This window comes from Ranitomeya variabilis, chromosome 8 (genome assembly GCF_051348905.1).
Source record: "Ranitomeya variabilis isolate aRanVar5 chromosome 8, aRanVar5.hap1, whole genome shotgun sequence".
Taxonomy (NCBI): Eukaryota; Metazoa; Chordata; class Amphibia; order Anura; family Dendrobatidae; genus Ranitomeya; species Ranitomeya variabilis.
The window spans coordinates 185,135,277-185,157,571 of record NC_135239.1 but is presented as its reverse complement, the minus strand read 5'-3'; the positions used below and the strand labels follow the sequence as shown (position 1 = coordinate 185,157,571).

At 43.1% G+C, this 22,295-nt stretch overlaps 1 protein-coding gene across 2 annotated transcripts in view; it reads left to right on the top strand.

Moving 5' to 3' along the window:
* Window positions 1–9,167: 9,167 nt before the first annotated feature.
* Window positions 9,168–22,295, top strand: part of DCP1A (decapping mRNA 1A) — a 57,429-nt gene continuing 44,301 nt past the window's right edge. For both annotated transcript variants that reach the window (XM_077278269.1, XM_077278268.1), the window contains exons 1-3: window positions 9,168–9,436; window positions 11,365–11,405; window positions 16,734–16,861. In XM_077278269.1, coding sequence (XP_077134384.1) covers window positions 9,302–9,436; window positions 11,365–11,405; window positions 16,734–16,861 — 304 coding nt within the window. In that variant the 5' untranslated portion in view covers window positions 9,168–9,301. The remainder of the gene's footprint in view (window positions 9,437–11,364; window positions 11,406–16,733; window positions 16,862–22,295) is intronic.

Here is a 22,295-nt window from a genome sequence, read left to right as displayed (position 1 = left end):
AAGTGAAATAAATATTTTACGTTGCAGCACGATGTGCCTGTTTCTTTCTGGTCTCTTACTGTGCTGTGTACTCCTCACTTCTCCTTCCACCTCCTCTCTCCATGGACTTCAATTTGCTGTGTAACCTGAAACCTCATTGTGCTGCGAGTCCATTTTGCAGATCAGATTTTTTTTCAGAATCAATGGTAAGTTGAGGAGTCAGGGGAATGAAGGGGTCATAAGTGAAGAAAGAAGCATGTTTCTCTGAGCCTGCTGTAAACTTCTCCTGAAAGGGCAGGAAGTTTGAGGGACCTAAAATTATGCGACTTTTCATCCATTTTCGTCCAGCTCCAACAAAGTGGCTGGAGTTGGGGCGGGGTGGGGTGTGTAGCAACCGCCGCTTGTCACATTCATGATGAGTGGCAGCAATCGCTACAGCACAAATTTATGGCAAGGTGCACGCAACTCGTCCGGCGCTCCTGATTCATGCCTGTGTAAAGGGTGGTGGTGGGAGAGGCGCCATGGCTTGGCACTACTTTGGTGCCCCAGAGTTGTGCTCCTTTAGATAACAATTAGACCCGATTTCATTAGTAAAAGAAATTAAAAAAAAATTTAACTTAAAACGGTTCACTAATTTTTTCTTGCAACTGTACATAGGCAATAAAAAAATAATGGCCATGTGTTGAATTGATATGTAATATATATTAGGAACAGATATTAATTGATATCCTCCATTGCCAGTTCTACGTGGCAGATACAACCTGTTGAACACATACCGCCAAAACAGACCGAAATAAATCACAAGCACCACATAAATCCATCCTCACACTGCGGGCACGGTCACTGAGCCATAAATAGGATTTCTGTAGAATACCCAGGCAGTTATTTCTGTTCCATCGGCCTTAGTAATAATTGTATATATATGACATGTTTCCATTGTATATAACGGAGTGTGAGCTAAATGGATAGAAACTTCTAACTTAATCCTGTATCTAAATCTTTACTCAATAAGCGTACGAGATCTGAACTTGCCCATACCAGCCAGTAGAGGAACACGACTATTAATATGTAACATGCAAAGGATCTTATGCCAGAATCATACAAGACGCTTCTAGGTGTGGACACTATACAGTCCCTATATTGTCCCTGCTGTCTAGAAGAATCTGTTGTCTGGTCAACTTTCCTCAATTTTTCCCTTCCTAATAAAGGGACCGTCTGAAAGTTATCTGAATATTTTGGAAGTAGAAATTAATAGAACTTTCTAATGTGCTTTTGCTGTGCAATGTGCACCAATGTCCAAATTTCCGCTTCCCTTTGCTCCACTAAAGAGCACTTTCCCCCCTTTTCTAGGTTGGAACATGAAGAAGGGGGCTGGCCAGTTCATTTCATTAGTTATGACCTCCCCCTTCATCATCATCATCATGGCTGATACGGAGACAGTAGTGATGGATAGTCCAGGTTCTTTTTGGTGATCTGGATCACTTGGAGCTTTTGGATCCCAAATGGATCACTATTAAATCTAGGTGAACACACTCCTGTGATGAAATTTAGGCAGCCAAAACCCTGGCCATCCACAGTCGATGCTGGGTGAGCAGGGTTAAAGTGTCATTTTACACCTAGTGTGAGTTAAAGAATTTAGATGGTCTCAGTGGGGTACCGGCTACCATCGTTCCCAGCAGGGAACCAGCTCTTTGTCTAGGAGTTGCGAACGACACATCACTATGAGACAGGGTAAAGGTACCGTCACACTCAGCGACGCTGCGGCGATATAGACAACGAGCCGACCTAAACTAGATCGCTGGAGCGTCGCTGTTTAGGTCGCTGTAGAGACGTCAAACACAGCAACTCCAGAATGATGCAGGAGCGATCCAGTGACGTAACGGCGACTCACTTCTCATTCTCGCTGGTTGTTAGCTCCATGTCAAACATTGCTGGCGTCGTTGCTTTTGATGTCAAACACGACGATACACGCCGATCTGGCGACGAAATAAAGTTCTGGACTTCTAGCTCCGACCAGCGATATCACAGCGGGATCCAGATCGCTGCTGCGTGTCAAACACAACGAGATCGCTATCCAGGACGCTGCAACGTCACGGATTGTTGTCGTTCTCGTTGCAAAGTTGCTGAGTGTGACGGTACCTTAAGGGACCGGCTTAGCTAATGAATGAATTTAGCTATCCAGCCAGACCCCTTTATCATGTGCTAACACAGAGGACAAGGAGGACTCTCTGCCTGGGTCAAAAACACACACAGAAGTGGAGCTGCTGGTGGTGTGAAATTGGAAGATCAGTGCAGATTTCATAACTAAGAATAGCTATTAGAGAAGAGCCACCACCAATCTAGTGGAATTTTCATCCTCAAGGAATATTCCAAAACATGGAGATAACTTAGACCAATTTCAACGTTTTTCTACAATTTCAGTGCTTTTCAGAACTAAAGCATATCAGTAAATTTAATACATTTCTCTTTACAAAACATTAAAAATTGCATTTCATGTCCCTGGACAAGCCATTTAACACTGTACAGAAAAGAAGTTAAAGGGGATGTGTCATCAGAAAATGATCTATTGGTTAAACCAGGTGTTTATGTAAATTTATTTTCCAAAAATGTTTATTTTTATAGAATTTTTCAGATCGCTGTATGCATAAAATAAATATCTGTTAAATAAATAAATAAATAATAATAAAAAGTCTAAAATAAAATAAAAGTCTAACTTTTTTCCCAATATTAGACTTGTTCATTATAATTCAGACTCTGGTGTTAATGAGACTGCTGAAAAGTCAGGAAGTTGGAGTCTAGTATAAGGCACAGTAGCTACTGTGAAAACTCCAAGATTTCTATATATTTTTTTTATAAAGATAGTGATATGGATAATTGGAAAAAAACATGATAAAGAAAATAAGAAAAATACATTGACATAAAAAAATCGGATTTAACCAATGGGACATTTTCTGATGACACATTCCCTTTCCATTCTTCTATTTCGTGCCGTTAGTTCATGTACTGTTCATAGGCATCATGGAGCACTGTGGGTCTTTAGTTTAGAGAACTTTTTAGGCTCCGTAGTAGGTGGTCCAAGTTTTTTGCAAACCCACAGACTTGAATGGGGGAGTCTCATCTGATTTTAAAAAGAAACTAGTTCATGCCGCCATTTTTTTTTTACATACAGATTCGGTCATGGGAAAAAATGCCCATCTGCACTGACCCATTGATTAATATTGATTCGAGTGCTGTCCTTTTTTTCCCCATGGACTGAAAATATGAATACGTAGCCACAGCGGAGATCTGCGAACAAGCAGCGGCTCCTTTCCTGGCAGACCAAGCTAAGACGTGTATTTAAATGGCCTCTATGTGATACTCCATTACCGCTGCGAACAGCTTTTTTTCTAAAATATCTTATGTCTTAATCCACCATTTTCACCACCTTTGCTTGCGATCGATGTATGGTAACATTCTTGATCATGTACAAAAATATGATGCTTACACAAGCAGAAAATTATTATGGGGTCTGTCGGTTGCTGCCGTCGAGCGAAAATTTTCAACATGGCCCCCAACTATCACAGGTCTTTGATGGTACTGGTCTGTTAATATGGGCCAAAAGGACTGTTTGGGGTCCCCTAAGCTCCAGTGATTGGTTGTGACTGCAACCCATGCAGCTAAACACCACGACACAAATGTGAACCGAGCCTTAAAAAGTGACCACAAACAACGCAAAGTTAAAGGTCTTCATTAAACTACCGTACATCTCTTATCCTTTCTGACTGCGCAGAATACAATATATTGAAATGTACTGTAAGGGTGGTGACAGCAAACAAAATGAATATGTCAGTGTTACTCCATAAGCATGAAAGGCAGATTTACCATATAGTTTCTGTGCAAGCTATGGAAGGTCCACCGACATACAAAGACAAGACTAACATTACAGCATAGAAACTTTACAACTCATCTACTGACACTGAGCTCCCACGCGTAGCTGATTCCTTCCTAAGAGCTCATTATACCTAGAAGTGTCCAACACATTCATAGCTTCTTACCTTAATGCACCAGGCATGTTCCAGATGATAATATCAGCAGTGTGAGTGCCACTTAATTTTACGCTGCCAGCAAAAGAGGAACATTGGAAATAATTTCAACGCTTCATCATAATCACCAAAGGAAACCGCACACCAGCCTGGAAGGATATAGGATATTGGATCAGCTTATGCCCCAGATCATTGCTTCTAAAAGAATGTCAATCAATTATTCATCCTTCTACTGTTCTCCAGCAATGTAAGAGTAACTCACAACCTGTCCTAACCTTCTCATTTTCTACACTTAGATTCTGAATTAAGTCTGGAAGAATTTCAGCCTTAAAAGAGACATGGCTAAAAAGTTATCAAAACAGATCTGAATGTTATTGTTTTTTTAATTATTATTATTAGGTTATTCTCAAAATATCACGTCAGCCTATTAAGGGCTCGGCTGGTTAGGTGGATTCTCTAAGCTGTAGGTCAGGCCAACAAGAACCAAATGCAGTGGCAATGCAGACAGGACTTGCCGGATGGCATGTGGATCAGCTAGGACTGAGACAGCAGGATATTCAGGATGGATGGCAGACAATCGGAGGAATAAACACCAGGAGACATAGAGCTAGGACTATGTAAAGTCAGACCAGGGCTTGCAACAGAAAAAAAAATTGTCCTAGGCAGGGAAAAATGTAGCAGTAATGAATAGGTAAACTGAATATTTGCTTGTAGAGAAGCTAGACACTGTTGCAGCAGGGTTTGTAGTGTGAACAACACCAGAGAAGAGTTTACCAGCAGGGCCGAACCAAGAAGTAAATGCCGATAGTAGAGAAAGAAACAGGAGTTTGGTGGGATTAGTTAAAATGAATGGTGAGCTAAGCTTGGATGTGATGCATATAAATGAATTAGATCCTGTAGTGTGGAGGTTAAGCATATAGGCTGGACTGAGTTCTGAATTAACTCTGGGGTCTATTATGCAAGTCCCACAATTCAAAAAGCCAATCCTATTTTTGCCGTAGTCTGCCACTCTCATATCAGTCTGTGAAGAACTCTAACGTTGCTGCATTCACCACCTTTCCGCAAGCACAATGGCTACGTAGCGCCGGAATACGTAGTGTGATATTGCACAATATTGCAATGCGTTATCCGAGGTAAACACAAGTCCATGTAGAGGTGAGAACTAACGAGGAGTCTCTATTAGATGTCCTAATTAAAACAAGACAGGCGCCAAACCTTTATTTACCGCGTTAAAGCACATTCGAATTGGTCCACTTAGTGAGAAGGGCTATGTTATACAATGGACTTAACCATGTGCTATGGTCAAGGACGTACAAAGAAACCATTGGGCACCACAGCAGAAGTTGTAATTGCTCCCCCACGCCATCAAAAAACAAACAAACAATGTAATATTTGGAGGGGGGCACAGAAAGGCATATCTCACAACTTTGATAACTTACAAACTAATTTTCCCCTTATTGAAGCCCCTGTATTGCCCTTTCATTGCCCCGTAAAGTACAATGCAAACAATATTGTCCCCTGAAACACAGTGTAATAACCCCACAATAAACTCTTCCACATTACCCTCCACACACACAACTATGATGACGCTACTGTACCCCCCTCTCCCTCAACCCTCCCCCAGGAAAGTATGGTGAAACCAACACATTATTATGCCCCAACTGTGATAGCCGCACAGTCCTCCATACAGTATAAGGGGCCTCCATACAGTATAATGGCCCCCACACACCTCCACTCAGTATTATGGCCACAACACAACCATCCACGTTGTATAATGGCCCCGACTAGCCCTCCAAACAGAATAATCGCCCAAACCCAACCCTCCAAACAGCTTACTGGCACCTACATAGCCCTCTACACCAGAGGTGTCAAACTGCATTCCTCGAGGGCCGCAAACAGGTCATGTTTTCAGGATTTCCTTGTATTGCACAGGTGATAATTTAATCACCTGCACAGAATGATTCCAGCACCTTGTGGAATGCTAAGGAAATCTTGAAAACACTCATGGTTTGCGGCCCTCGAGGAATGCAGTTTGACACCTCTGCTCTACACAGTATTATGGACCCCACAAAAATCTTCACACTGTATAATTGCTTGCATACACTATAATGGCCCCCACATCACCCTCCAAACAGTATAATGGCCCCAACATCGCCCTTCAAACAGTAAAATGGCCCACACATAGCCCTTAAAACAGTATAATGCCACCCACATAGACTTGCAAACAGTATAATAGCCCCCCACGTAGTCCTGCAAACAGTATAACGACCCCCTCATAGCCCTCCATATAGTATGATGGTCCCAACATAGCCCTCCATATAGTATGATGGTGCCCACATAGCCCTCCAAATAGTATAAGGGTCCCCACATAGCCATCCAAATAATAATAATAATAATAATCTTTATTTTTATATAGCGCTAACATATTACGCAGCGCTTTACAGTTTGAACACATTATCATCGCTGTCCCCTTTGGGGCTCACAATCTAAATTCCCTATCAGTATGTCTTTGAAAATGTGGGAGGAAACCGGAGTGCCCGGAGGAAACCCACGCAAACACGGAGAGAACATACAAACTCTTTGCAGATGTTGTCCAAGGTGGGATTAGAACCCAGGACTCCAGCGCTGCAAGGCTGCTGTGCTAACCACTGCGCCACCGTGCTGCCCGTAGCGTAATGACCCTCACATAGCCCTCCAAATAGTATTAAGGTGCCTAAACAGCCCTCCAAATAGTATAATGACCCTCAAATAGCACTTCAAATAGTATAATGGCCCCCACATAGCCCTCCAAATAGTATAATGAAGTCCACATATTTCTCCATAAAGTATTATGGGCCCCGTATAGTACTCCATGTAGTATTATCAACAAGGATTTGTCTAGAACTTTTACATCGAGGGCCTATCTTTAGGATAGATCATCAATATCTAATTTGTGGGGGTGCAACACCCAGCACCCCCACAAACCAGCTGTCCACGGTGCTGGCTGGAAGTGCTCAATTGCAGAGCTGCACAGAACAACTCACTCAGCTCTATAGTGGTTGTGGCCGGGTAATGCACATCCTGCCCCTATTCGAATCAATAGAGGGCGGATGTGCAGTATTCGGCCGTAGCCACTATACAGTTGACGTAGCTGTGCCGTGTAAAGCAACCGAGCATTTCCAGCTACCACTGGCATCAGGAACCGCTGATTGCCCGGGATGCCGGGTACTGCACCCCCACAGATCAGATATTGATTATCCGGATTTATCATTGTAAATGTCCTGGTTAACTCTTTTAAGTTATCAAAAATGTTCCCAAAGGTGTACAAATTCTTTAATTACCATAACTCCCATTCAGTGCCATAGGGGTTACGGAAACAGCGTAGCTTGGCCGGTTCTAGCTGTTTTTATAGGATCACTTCCAGTGAAAATTAGATTTGTTTACTTTTCAGCCATATAAGGCAGAGCTGGGAATAATAGTGCGACATCTATTAGGGTATGTGCACACGTTGCAGATTCGTTTGCAGATTTTACTGTGCGGATTCTGCAGAATCCGCAGGTAAAATTACCTGCGTTTTACCTGCGGTTTCTCTGCGGATTTCCAGCGGATTTATTGTGGATTTAGCCTGCGTTTTCACACCTGCAGAATCCTATAATGGATTAGGTGTAAAACGCTGCGGAATCTGCACAAAGAATTGACATGCTGCGGAAAATAATCCGCAGCGCTTCTGCGCAGAATTTTCCGCAGCATGTGCACTGAGGATTTGGTTTCCATAGGTTAACATGGTACTGTACAGTAAAACGCATGGAAAACTGCTGAGGATCCGCAGGGCCAAATCCGCTGCGGATCCGCAGTCAAATCCACAACGTGTGCACATAGCCTTAAACTCTATGAGGATTTTTTTTTCCAAAATGGAAATTTCTGTAAAGTTTGAAGGGGATATTTTTCTCTGTAGGGAAAATTGCACGTTATTGAGGATGAGTTGATATTCAAAAAGCACATACGGTGTTACTGCAATCTGCCACCATAGTTGCTAACTTTTGTGGGGATGTTTTTCTCGCCCCATCGCTCTTGGGAATGACCCCGTCTCCGATCTGTGAACAAGGTACAAATACATCGGCCCGCTTCACTCTGCATTTCTCTTAAAAAAATGTTCTTCTCTGTTCGGTAATCGGCGTTGGATCTTTGGTGCTTAACCCACAAAGTCTGGTCTGCGGTGATTCGAGTTCCCCAGACTAACCAAAGCTTCGAGGACGTTCTAGCGTCTGATGGAAAGAAGTCTGGCGGACTTAAACTTCAGGTATTGCCCAACTCTAAAATCTACAGATAGGACGGTTGTTAAACTCAGGGATGGACATATCATTGGTGCAACCATAGGGGTCCAAGAGGTCAGGGGCCCCACTACCACCTCCAAAACACTTGGGATAGTGCATTATGATAAGCTATTTGACCACAAAGGGTCCATATACTGTTCTTACACAGGGGCCCTCTTCTGTCTGTGGATCGTCAGTGGTTAAACTAACGTGCCCCACAGTCGAGGAGCAAGCTTGGGCACCGTGCCCCTAGAGAGGGACATGAAGACTCTGGAGACATAGTTTCTGAGAGACCCATGACATGGGCCAAACTTAATGGACACAGGCTCTCAGGTGACCATAAACCTTCTGACGGTACTTCCCAGATGTTGCTCTCTCAAGGGAAGAACCGACCATACGGCTGAGGGCTGCCAACCGGTTGCTCGTTCCCGTAGCAGGAGTAGTGTGGATGGAGATAAGAGTGTGTGGGAAGAAGGGGATTGTGATAGTGACGGGCCTCTTTGGGGAAGACCTACTGTGACCCTATCGTGAGAGAAGTGGGAGTTTCTGGCGGACAGCCGACGAGGATGTGTTTGGATCTGACCACCCCCTTACAGACGTGCCACAGAATGGCCACTTTTTGGCCGGGTCTACATATATGCTTTTGAACTAGGCATCCGGGGAAATGTGGGATGGCCTGAAAGTCATGTCTAAGGGCCAAATTATAAAATACCAGTAAAATGAATACGTAGCCCAATATGGAGATACAAAAACGCAGAAAAAATTATGTAGGGATGCAGATTTCTCATTTGTGATGTCTAAATGGCGGAGAGGGGGCACATTTTATGTTGGGGCCTCGCTTTCCTATGATAAACCCCACAGTGTGTGTTCTCCTGAGGTGTCACATTGCACCTGAGGTGAACCTCTCACTAAGGCCGGAACCGTTCTGCGGGCGGAACGTTGTGTTCGCTCCCGTTGTCAGTGTGGGGAAGGCTTAAGATGGTGCACGGGCCGGACTCCTGAGCAAAGATGGAGGCGAGGAGTGAAGTGGAGCGTGTGATGAGTTTAGCCGCTCTCCGGCGGAATGACCCGTACATCAGCGCCATCATGGACATCACCGGGCAGGTGGCCCTCTACAGCTTCAGTGCCAAGGCCAACGAGTGGGTGAGTGGCCCGGCGGTGACTGTGTGCTGCTGTCCCCCTGTGTGCTGCTGTCCCCCTGTGTCCTGCTGTCCCCCTGTGTCCCCCTGTGTGCTGCTGTCCCCCTGTGTCCCCCTGTGTGCTGCTGTCCCCCTGTGTCCCCCTGTGTGCTGCTGTCCCCCTGTGTCCCCCTGTGTGCTGCTGTCCCCCTGTGTCCCCCTGTGTGCTGCTGTCCCCCTGTGTCCCCCTGTGTGCTGCTGTCCCCCTGTGTCCCCCTGTGTGCTGCTGTCCCCCTGTGTCCCCCTGTGTGCTGCTGTCCCCCTGTGTCCCCCTGTGTGCTGCTGTCCCCCTGTGTCCCCCTGTGTGCTGCTGTCCCCCTGTGTCCCCCTGTGTGCTGCTGTCCCCCTGTGTCCCCCTGTGTGCTGCTGTCCCCCTGTGTGCTGGCGCTGTCCCCCTGTGTGCTGGCGCTGTCCCCCTGTGTGCTGGCGCTGTCCCCCTGTGTGCTGGCGCTGTCCCCCTGTGTTATGTGCCTTCCAGGGTGGCATTGGTGCAGGGCACAGGCTCACACCCTCCCCTGGTCACCTAGCAAAACTCTTATACAATAACCCCTTAATGACATGGCAAACTTTTTTAAACATTTCTTTCCACCTCTTTTTCCAAGAGCCGTAACACAGACTGTGGCTTATTAAAGGGGTCCTGTCAAACGCCGCCTACTTTGCTATTTTATTCTCGCAGTTTCTCCTGGTACGCCATAGTTTTTATTTAATCCGTTCGACCATCCCACTGGTCTGAATGATCAATCTAAAGAAATGTACCTCAAGTATGGGAGGCAAGGAATAAAATGTGTTGCAACCCCTTTAAGGGGTTAAATGGATGCAATCCTGAGGTTGATGTGTAATGCAGCTATACGGAACGGGCTCAGCCGCCGATCTATATACTTATTCTGTAAGCCGGCCATCGCTAAGGGTTATAAACAGCCGCTGATGTTATTAAAGGGGTTGTACACTGGGACGATCCCTTCTCAGTTGGTAAGTTTTCCCCTTTTAGAGTAACCCCACTTATACTCCCCTCCGGTGTCTGCTCTGTCTCTCCCCCGGCGATCGTGTGACATCCCCCGAACTCTGCTGCCAATCAGCGGCCGCTTTGCTCAGACATATCTCATATATAGGAGGGGAGAAAGTAGCAGGAGAGCATGGTTTTGTAATGATGCACGCCCATAGGATTGCGATTGATTGCCGTGCCTGCCCAATGTCACGGTAACCACATAGATAATCCTGTGCGTGCTACCCGTCCGCTCTCTGTGCATGCTCACTGACTCTATATACAGCCCTAGCTTCATGTCAGATGCTCGTATGGCCTGGAGCCTTTCTGCGTCCATGGCTACATGACGCTTGGGTACGCACGCCGCTGTGTCCGCCTTAGTCTGAGCCAGCTTATGAGCGCATCTGACATGGTGACATTTCTTTAACAAAAACTTGTTACTGATGCACATTGCTTCACTAACAACACACTTGGGGTCAGTGCAATAGCTAAAAACGAGGTGACAGGTTCCCTTTAAAGGGAAGTTACCAATCTGAGACAAGTAATGACTGACAGCCTGCTCTCCTGATGTACATGTCTCACACTGGTTACACCTCCTTTAATTTAAAATAAGCTCTGGAGGCAGATTCTCAGGGAGAGCTATGTTTGGCCCATAGATCTTATCATATAGCATCCAGTTTTTAGATACTATTAATATAGAAAACTGTATTTGTTCTTCTACATTTTATTAACAGCTGATGTATAAACACAGACATACCGGTAGCATATGGATGGCATACAGATAAAAAAAAAAATCAGATTTTTTTTTTTTTTTTGCTGAAAATTCACTTTTTCTGTACGGTTGTGTGAACTTAGTCTCTACTTTGTAAGGCTTTCTTCTGACCCTCTTTTTTTTTTTTTTTTCAATGCAGGAGAAAACTGACATAGAAGGGACTTTATTTGTCTATACAAGGTATGTGTTATACCAGAGATAGTTACTACTTTCCCAGGTCTACACTTGACTATTAAAGTAGTTGTACCCTATGATCTGCCAGGACAGAGATGCTCCTTATTTATAAAGAGGCTTATGGAATGACAATCCTCTTATATTCTAAATTAAAATCTTCTAGTACCGGTTCTGATAGTTGTGTGGTCTAATTACATTTTTACTGCTGGACGCAAAGTGGTGGATTCATATTGCAGCAGGCATGTGACTTGCTTCTTGGTATGTTTTCCTCAGGTCTCCTGATACTGCAGTTTATCAGCGCTCAAAAAAAATAAAACATTATAATAATATGTTCGAGTCCCCGCGCCTGCATGCCTCATGGCTGTTCAACAGCTGGAAGACATGTAGGGATTGCCTGTTTGTTAGACAATCCTGCTTTTTTTCAAAATAGAGGGTTTATTCACTACCGGTCATCTTAACAACAGACAATCTCCAACGTTTCGGCTTTTTTTAGCCTTTTTCAAGGAAGTCTACAACAATAAATAATAATTGATCAAAGAAATATCATATACAGAGTACTCAGTAACTTATAGAAGTACCATGTAGTACCAAATGGTAGTGAAAAGATCCCAGTAAAAGATCACCAAAAATATGTGATTTGTCTCAGAAATGCTATATAGGTATGTGGAAAGGAAGTGTATAAAGCGAAAACAACACCATATGAAACCTAGTGGAGGTCTCAAAAGAACATAAATAAAAGATAATAACAAGCAACACCGTGCTGCCATACATGGCTATAAGAAATAAGGGAAACCACTATATACCATAGATAGGAGCGCAACTGATACCTGTATAAATGCTGCATCTGTGAATAACTAAAGGGGAATCAGCCCATCCTGTTATAAAAAATAAGAGGAATCCCTCTAATGTAAGGCCGATATGCATATGACAATAAATAAGCAGCATAACGAGTAAATACCTTAGTCCCTGTGCGTCCTAGCGAGACCGGTGAGTGTGCTGGCCTGCAGTGGTAAATGAAGCCGTAAAATGGATATAAATGCAGCAAAGGCCGTTATGTCATATCCGGTCAGCGTTATGTGCTGTGGTGAATGCAAGAAACGAAAGTAGGCGCATGCGCAGAGCGAATAGGCAAATTAAAGTATGAATGGAGTCTCATGTGTGATGCCAAACACTATGGCCGGGCATATACATAGAAAACGCTGGATGAATGAAAAATAGAGATAATGTAGGAATCATGTAGGCGGAAATACACGTTAAATGTAGATATGGCCCTGTGAAACTACAAATAAAAATAAAAATAATAATAATCAGGGCTCTGAACGCTGGTTAATGGTAACCCACCTGAGCTTAAACATGCAGAAATAGAAAGAAAAAACACCCGTGCCGGGATATGACAGGAGACACAGACTAGGAAAAAGAAAAAGAAGAAAAAAAAGGAAAAAAAGAAAAAAAATAAACTACACAGATATGGTATATAGACATAGATAAATATAAACCATTAGTATTTAATTACATATTCCCGTCAATATATAAATGAGAGGACGTGTCCCCTAGTAGAAAGACAGATCTAAATAGAAGTTTATTCAAATCATGTGGGCATCTGAAAGAAAACCAAGAAACATATAATTATACTCCAATATATGATAAGGCAATATGTCCATAATGATAAACCTCAATGGGGAATTACCTCATATTCCCTATTCATACCCAAGGGATACAATGTTTGGAGTGTAAAAATCCAAAAGGATTCCCTCTCCTTTAATTTAAGAACTCTATTCCCACCTCGTCTCAGTGGAGGAATACTCTCCAAGACCTGGAATCTCAGCTGAGATATAGAATGTCCCGCTGATATAAAATGTGCGGGGACCGGCAACAAAGTGCGTCCACGGCGAATCGTGGACTTGTGTTGAGAAATACGGTCTCGGATATGTTGAGTGGTTTCCCCAACATATCCGAGACCGCACGGACATTTCACCAAATATACGACATAAGCAGAGTCGCATGTAAAGAAACCTCTAATAGGGAACAATTTTCCGGACCGTGGATGTGAAAACGTCTCCCCTTTCATAACATTAGAGCATTGCGAACAACTGAGACACGGGAATGTACCCCTTCTTTGCGTAATCAATGTGGTCTGTCTCAAATCCCTCCTGTTTGTACCTACATCCGCTTTCACCAGAATATTGCTAATGTTTTGTGATTTTTTATAACATAGTAAAGGTGGTGTCATAAATTCTGGGATAGAGGGATAGGCTCTATTCAATAGAGGCCAATGTTCTAAAATGGAGCCTTTAAGATAATTTGTGTAAGGATGGTAGGTAGTTACACACGCTACTCTTTTAGTCCTTAGGGGATGGTCCTGTAATTGATCAGAAGTACTTTGAAGAACCGAAGGGGGATAACCACGAGCCCTAAATTTTGTTTGCATCTCCTGGATCCGTTGTTCCTTTACATCTGGTCTAGTGACTATCCGATTAATTCGTTCAAATTGTGACCTTGGCAGAGATCTTTTCACATGGATAGGATGACAACTAGAAAATTCCAATAAGCTATTCCTATCAGTGTTTTTTATATATAGGTCAATGTCAAGTGTCCCATCCTCCTTCAAGATCACCAAAGTGTCCAGGAAACTCACTTTCTGAGGATCCTTAGTCATGGTAAAGGTCAAATTGGGTACCATAATGTTCATGTCACCAAAGAATTGTGTGAGGGATGACTCGTCACCCTTCCATATCAAAAAAACGTCATCTATAAAGCGTTTCCAGCACACTGAGTTCTGGATGAACAAATGATGTGTATAAACAAATTTTTCCTCGAAAAATGCCATAAAGATATTTGCGTATGGAGGCGCAACATTAGACCCCATCGCGGTCCCGACCTTCTGTAGAAAAAACTGATCAGCAAACATAAAGAAATTCTTAGATAAAACCAAGTCCAACATAGTCAAACAAAATTCCTTTTGTATAGTAGGAAAGTCAGTATACGTGTCTAGGAACCATTGGATGGCGGTGAGGCCTTTAGTGTGATCAATGCTGGTATATAAATTATTTACGTCCATGGTGACGAGAAGACATCCTTGTGGTATGGTCTCAATTGACTTTAGACCTTGTAAAAAGTCAGTGGTGTCCCTAATGAAGGAGGTGATATGAGTAAGTAAGGGAGTCAAGATTTTTTCTAACGTTTTAGCTATTGGTGATAATAAAGAGCCAGTGGACGCCACAATAGGTCGCCCCGGGGGACTTGTTGGATGTTTGTGTACTTTAGGTAACACATAAAATACCGGGATTACCGGATGCATATTGCACATAAATTCGCCCAATTTTGAATCAATGACATTCTGGTCTTCTGAGACAAATCACATATTTTTGGTGATCTTTTACTGGGATCTTTTCACTACCATTTGGTACTACATGGTACTTCTATAAGTTACTGAGTACTCTGTATATGATATTTCTTTGATCAATTATTATTTATTGTTGTAGACTTCCTTGAAAAAGGCTAAAAAAAGCCGAAACGTTGGAGATTGTCTGTTGTTAAGATGACCGGTAGTGAATAAACCCTCTATTTTGAAAAAAAGCAAGTTGTACTTTTTGAGTGCCAGAGGTTACATTAACATTGTTATATTGGACCTTTTCCTCTGAGCACCATCTGATATTTTATAGAGTGCGCCTCTCTTGTCATAAATTCTGTTAGACAATCCTTGCATGTGTTGTTGCTGTCAAACAGCCACGAGACATTCAGGCACGGGGACTCAAACATATATTATTCAAGCACGTAGATGATACTCTGTTAGCACACAAACAAGCTCGCTCATCACTAGAACTTGTCTTATCTTAAATGGGTAAAGCTGCAAAATGTTTGTAAAAACAAGCAAGTTTACAACTTACCTCTTTATTAAAAATCCAAGAAGAGCGATGTTTATTCTATAGTTTGATGGCTTGTTGCTGATCTTCTCTGCAGTCGATCAGCCAAGGCAAGAGTGCAACGCTTAAAAGTTCTTTGCTATAGACTTCAAGTGCTGCTGTAAAGCTTGTTGGCTTCAGTGCTGCTGCGCTCCTCCACTGCTGCAAAGCAGCATCCGGTAGAAGAAACTAAGACCACGTGGTTTGGGCCAGCGGTGCAACCATTACGCTCGTCCAAACTGTCCATCAGTCATGAGGTCGGTGCCCTCGGCAAACCGGAAGGTGGGAGGCAGATAAACCAAGAAGATGAGAAAACCCCTTTAATTAGAGCTACCGGTTTTGCACAATGTGGTCTGTGGTCACATGCTGTATTTCTGGCATTATAGCTGCCATCGCTGGGTGGTGATGCCAGTAATGTCGCTGCTGATGACAGTAGTTGGCTTCAGAGGTCTGTGTTCCTTGCTAAGTAGTATAACAAAAATATATGAGCTGTTACATAGGGTGTGAGCACTTTTGATATGGATTCAATGATTTTCAATCTGTCTGTGTATCCTGAGGGTTCAAGTTGCAGTCCCCCCCACGTTTCTTAGATTTTTAAAGAACATGATTATAGATGAGCTCACACACAGCTGGTTTGTGGGCGCTTTCACATTGCGTTTAGGCACTGGTTCTGTTTGAACCCCCTGCAAAACTGGATTCGGATGTATACGCTGATGGGATCATACACTGTTTTTGCCAGCACAGTGAATGTGCGCTCTTTCGTACATTATTTTAGTGAATGTACGGCTACTGGAGACGGGCACCCAGATGCAGTCTACTACAGCTGAATGTCTGCCTCCAGTAGGTGTACACTCCCGAAAATAATGTACGACAGAGCGCACGTTCACTGTTGGCACCATTACAGTCTATGACCCCGTTGGCTCATCCTGTTTTGCAGGGGATCGGACGACCAAGGCCCGACAGGGAAACTAAATGGCTGCCTGAGCACAATGTGAAAACGCCCTTATCTGTGATCATGAAAATGCATAGTTCTGCATTGGAACTGTGTACTCAAACGATAGTATATTTTTCAATAAAGCCATTTGGATAACTAGTTGCTTAATTTAAAAGTAACATAATAAACTAGTTTTCACAATATTACCATCTTATCACCTCTTCACAGGATAGGTGATAAGTATCTGATTGCTCGGACCCTCACAGATCACAAGTGTGGGGTTCTGTGACTGCCTTTCCAATTAAGCAGGGGACACCGAACCCCAGCTTGTGTGATCCATGGAAATCCCAGTGATCAGATAATTATTTTGTTACCAGCCCGTTTTATCACTGGTCTACACATGTTCTGAAAGGAGCATCATTATGGACCCCTGTCTGTAACTTCAGGCTTGTGTGAGCTGTTAAATGTCTCATAATCTCACCCCTTTTCTCCTCGTAGATCAGCATCGCCGCACCATGGTTTTACAATAATGAACAGGCTCAATATGAACAATTTGGTGGAACCCATCAATAAGGACCTAGAATTTCAGCTTCATGAGCCTTTTTTGTTGTATCGGAACTCCAGCCGTAAGTTTTACATATTCATGTCTTTATTGAAAAAAGTTTGTTAAATCAGGGTATCGAAAAGAAAATTATGGAATTCTAGGGACAAACCTAAAAGTAATATTAAAGGGGTTGTCCGTCCTTAGGCTACATGTCTGCAGTCACTCCATGTGACTGCAAATTTCTGAATCTTTACATTGCGCACGATGCAAATTTTCTGGTAGCGGGCAGTCACGTGAGCGTAAGTATATGATTTGCATTCTTCTGGCAACATTTCAACTAGACGTGTCCAACCTCACTCAATACACTTGCATTGAATGAGGCTGTGCATGTCTTGTTGGCATGTGACCTCATGTATGCAATTCGCATATTTGCGGTCATGCTACCGGCGCCTCACAGCGGACAGTGCTTGTGATGTGAGGACTCACAAGCCTGCAGTCACATGGTGACTTGTATCCTAAGGCCGGACAACCCCTTTAACTATATAATGTGCTTTCTGGTAGATGAACTGGCACAGCTGGTTAGAAGTAGTGATTAGAGATGAGCGAATGTGTTCGGCTCCCTCCTTAATCGGCAAGCTATAGTGCTTACCGAAGAAGCTGCAGCGGGAACCCGGATACCTGGAGCGCTCTTGATGATCAAGTGTCCGGCACCGCAGCTGCGTGTGTCATGGCTGTGTGATAGGCACAACACATGCAGCTGCGACTCGAACACTTTATTATCGGGGCGCTCCAGGTATCCGGGTTCCCGCTGCAGCTTCTTCGGTAAGCACTATAGCTTGCTGAATAAGGAGGGAGCCGAACATATTCGCTCATGTCTAGTAGTGATGAGCAAGCGTGTTGGTGTCCTTATCAAATATTTTCGACGTGCTCAAAAAAAACGCTCGACTCTGTGGCTGTTTGTCCCACAACTCGAACATTTTTTTGAGCACGACGAAAATACTCTATTAAAAGAAGAGTGTGCGCGGATAGCACCTTATCCGAGCACGCTTGCTCATCACTAGTTAGTAGACTTTGTTAGTGGCACAAAGTTTAAGCAATAGGTCGGTTACATTTGATTGCAAGATAAATCCAGAATGTATTAAAAAATAAAAAACTCTTAAAAACTATTAAGGATAAAAGCTGGGGGGTGTCTTGCAAATGCCACTGCTGCCACCGGTTGGCAAGAACAGGCAGCCGGATTGGGGATGAGGATCGTTCAGTCACCAGTTTTTCAGGGAAACTGAACTCTGCTGCCTGCAATTGTCAGGATCTTGGGAGCAGAGATCTCAATCTGCACATGCGCTGCCTCTGGCAGCCATTTTCCCCAAATTCACCGCAGTGAAAAGGATGGTAAGTTCAGGGACTACCGACATTTTCTGAAAGCTCAGGGTCCTCAGCATTGCCCCACTCATGCAACTGCCAACTACAGGCAGCAGTGACCCTTCCTCCTGGGACCCTGTTCCACCGCAGCTGCCTACCCAGGTAAGCTACATCTGAATTATAAGATCCAACCACATTTTCCCCAAAATTTTGTGGAGAAAAAGTGCATCTTATAATCCCAAAAATATGGTGTATACCCTGGTATGGTCACTACCAGCTCAACAATTTAACACGAAAAAAAATACTACTAGATGCCACAACCAATCGTTTATACAGGCTGATGGGACACCCATTATAGGTAGCGTATGGCTTCAGGGGTGCGGTTCACAGATCAAGAGGAACAGAGCCATTATATTCTATATATTTAATCCAGAAAGGTAGGTCGTGTCAATTAAAAGGAAAAAAAAATTATATATATATATTTTTTTTTACAAAGGTGATACAAGGTGGGAATAACACAATATAATATATACAACTACATAAAATAAATAACAGCTGATCGATAAATAAACATTGGATCAATGCAAAACCGCAATATTCATATTTGGACACCGGAGACAGTGTCTAACTGCAATGGTCCAGTTTTTTTTGGAAGAGAACAAGAGTTACCTCTGAAGGTATTAGATTTTCCACTTCTCTGCCTCTTGAATATACGAATCTCAGACTTTGGTTCTTTTTCTCACAACCCCCCTGCTGTAATTATCTGTTCAACGCAGGAAGCCCCTACTTCAATGGAAGTGTTTCTCTCTCTCATTTCCCTTGTTTTAATTAGTCCCTCTATTCATGGGTCTAATTAATCCCATTTGTTCAAAGTGAAGTCTTTTCTTCAACCGAGGTTTAAGTGACCGTTCTCTCTTCCCTGGAGATATCTTTATGGATTTTAAATTTTCTTTGACAGACTAAAAAAAAAAATGATTGCCATCTTCTATGTACTGACCCTTATACAATGTCCACATAATCCCCTTTTTTCTTTTTTCTCACATTATGGGATACACTTCTTGTATATAATGATGCTGTGTCTGTGGACATCTGTCTTAATACGTAATCTTAGATATATAATATTGTCCCCCGTTAAAAATAAAGGAATTGAAAACCTAAAAATAAACACATTTGGTATTTCAGTGGCCATAAAAGTTTGGTTTATTTAAAGATGGAGTGAATTAACCCAGGTAACTGGGCTAAAGAAAATGAAAACCGTAGAAGCATGCTTTTTCTGTCAACCCACTTCCCTAAAATAAATAAATAAAAAAAAAAAGTTGTACGTACCCCAAATTGCTTTCACTAAAAACCATCTGCTCACCGTCGTAAAAAAGCAAGTAATCTCCCTGATCTAATGATGGTAAAACGCCTGTACCCAGGTTCTTGTAAAAAAATAGGTCCTGCTGTCGGATACTGCAGGTTGTAGGTAAGAAGTGTGTGAGCTGCTGAAGAGTTTTTCTCCGCTTTGTGCAGTTGTATTGTCGGCCCCGTTCACACAGCATTGTGCAGTTGTATGGTTGGCACCGGTCACGCTGCTTTGTGTAGTTGTATTGGCACTGGTCACACGGCTTTGTGCAGTTGTATTGTCGGCACCGGTCACGCAGCTTTGTGCAGTTGTATTGTCTGCACCGGTCACGCAGCTTTGTGCAGTTGTATTGTCGGCCCCGGTCACGCAGCTTTGTGTAGTTGTATTGTTGGCACCGGTCACACAGCTTTGTGTAGTTGTATTGTTGGCACCGGTCACACAGCTTTGTGCAGTTGTATTGTCGGCACCGGTCACGCAGCTTTGTGTAGTTGTATTGTTGGCACCGGTCACACAGCTTTGTGTAGTTGTATTGTTGGCACCGGTCACACAGCTTTGTGCAGTTGTATTGTCGGCACCGGTCACACAGCTTTGTGTAGTTGTATTGTTGGCACCGGTCACACAGCTTTGTGTAGTTGTATTGTTGGCACCGGTCACACAGCTTTGTGCAGTTGTATTGTCGGCACCGGTCACGCAGCTTTGTGTAGTTGTATTGTTGGCACCGGTCACACAGCTTTGTGTAGTTGTATTGTTGGCACCGGTCACACGGCTTTTGCAGTTCATTTAGCACTGCAGTTGTGTTATAGGCACTTTTCAGATATTCGGTTGAACCAATGTACTGATAAAGGTCTAGGTCTTCTATCCCGACTAGAAACCAAAAGTGGAGCCGTTGTGTATTAATACATTCTACATATTTTTATTACAAAACCATTTAAAGTGGATCCTTCCCCAGGTCCAAATTAGCCAATATTTGCTCTTGCGTTGCTCCATTTGCTGCTCTCGAGTACTACCTTTGTTTTTTTTTTTTCTTTTCTTTTTTAAATCGGCCATATGATAGAGAGATGAGCTTTTTTTTCACCGCATTATTAACTTTGTGTTTACTCACAGGATCCTCTGGGGCGTGTCTTTAGACTGCTTTGCGTAATAACCCGTTAGCCACGCCCCCTATAAACAAAATAGTGCTCAATAAGAAGGCTTATATCTCTGGATCTGTATAGCAGATTTAAAAAAAAAACAAAAAACTGAATACTCTGGGGAGAACCTAGAATATAATAAGAGCAAAAACGTGACCACTTTTGACTTGGTGACAGGACCTCTTTAAAACCCTCTTAATGTATATACAGTACAGTGTGATGCCGCTTCTAGGCGGACATCATTGTATCGTCCAGCTGTCATTGTAGAGAATTTTATTTCCGTACCAGTAAAATGAAGCTCCGACCAATAGAACCAAAGAAAATAAGTGCAGGGAATATTAGACCTGAAATGCACCAAGCAAAATAATATGTAAGGGAACACTTAGTTTCCCTTCTTGTGTTCCGGCTTTGCTCTCCGCGAGTCCGGGGTTTAGTTGCATCGGTCGGGGGGCTCTTCCCTGCACACGCGGCTCCTGATGCTTCTGCTCTCTGCATTGTAGATGCCACAGGCGGTGACATTGGTGAAACACAATGTCTCTTCATTTCTCCGTATGACACATGATAAAGGGCTATAAACACTGTTTCTATGGCAGCTGAGCTCCAGGCAAGCTGCAAACCAGGAGCCGACTATCTAGCCAGTGAGTGACGCTCTCGCTGCGTCTGTGTATAACCCGAGTCCCGTTTGCTGATTTATGCCGGATCATACCGAGAAGGAAAATCTCCAGCAGTAACATATGATCTTCTTTTTTTTTTAATTATTTGTATACTAGTGTTAAAGGATTTATAGTAGTTTTTGAAACTTTGTTTATTTAGCCTTCTTCTCTATATGTATAGAATTTATTATAAGTGCTCAATGATGGAATGGCTTTTCCTTTTTTTTTTTTTTTTTTTTTTTTTCTTTTTAGACCCCCTCACTGCCTTTTTTAAGTATGACTGTCCTGCAGAAGTTTACAGCTTAATTACACAACATTTCTTTTTTTTCGTGTATGAGCAGGACAGAGTTCACGTGGACATTTAATGGTCAGTGGAACAATACACAAGCTCAGTTTTCACATAAATCAAGGGTCTATTTGGGAACAATCGCAGCATGCGCCATCACGCTCCTTCCCATGGATGTTACTCTAATGGGTAGTATTGTGACAAATGACGCGCCCAACCTGCATCCGTCCGCAGCATGGAGCGCCATCAGGACCATCATATCTTCTCCAATCCTTGCATTGATCATGCAAAAAAGCCCTTAGGCTATGGGCACACGTCACTCTTTTGGTGCGTTTTTACCGCATGAATTTGAGGCGGGACATGTACAGCGTTTAACAGTGCCAGCAAAGTGACATTTCTGAAATCTCACCCCCACGGTGCTTCTTTTTACCTTGCAGATTCAGATCTGCAGCATGGCGGCTGATTTCATCCATTTAAATCAGTGGCGAAAACTGCGCACCAAAAATTGTACCTATTTTGCATAGCATTTGCAGCAGAATTTGCAGCAGAATTTTCTGTTGCAAATCCTGAACATATGCACTTAGCCTTAGGCTGTATTCACACGTTGCGTTTTTTGCTGCTTTCTTTGTTTTTATGCAAATTTTCACCTACGTTTTACAGCACCAGTAAAGTCTGAGACTTCAGAAATCTCATGCGCACATGACTGTTTTGCCAAAGAGCTTGGTTTTTGCAAAATGCCGCGT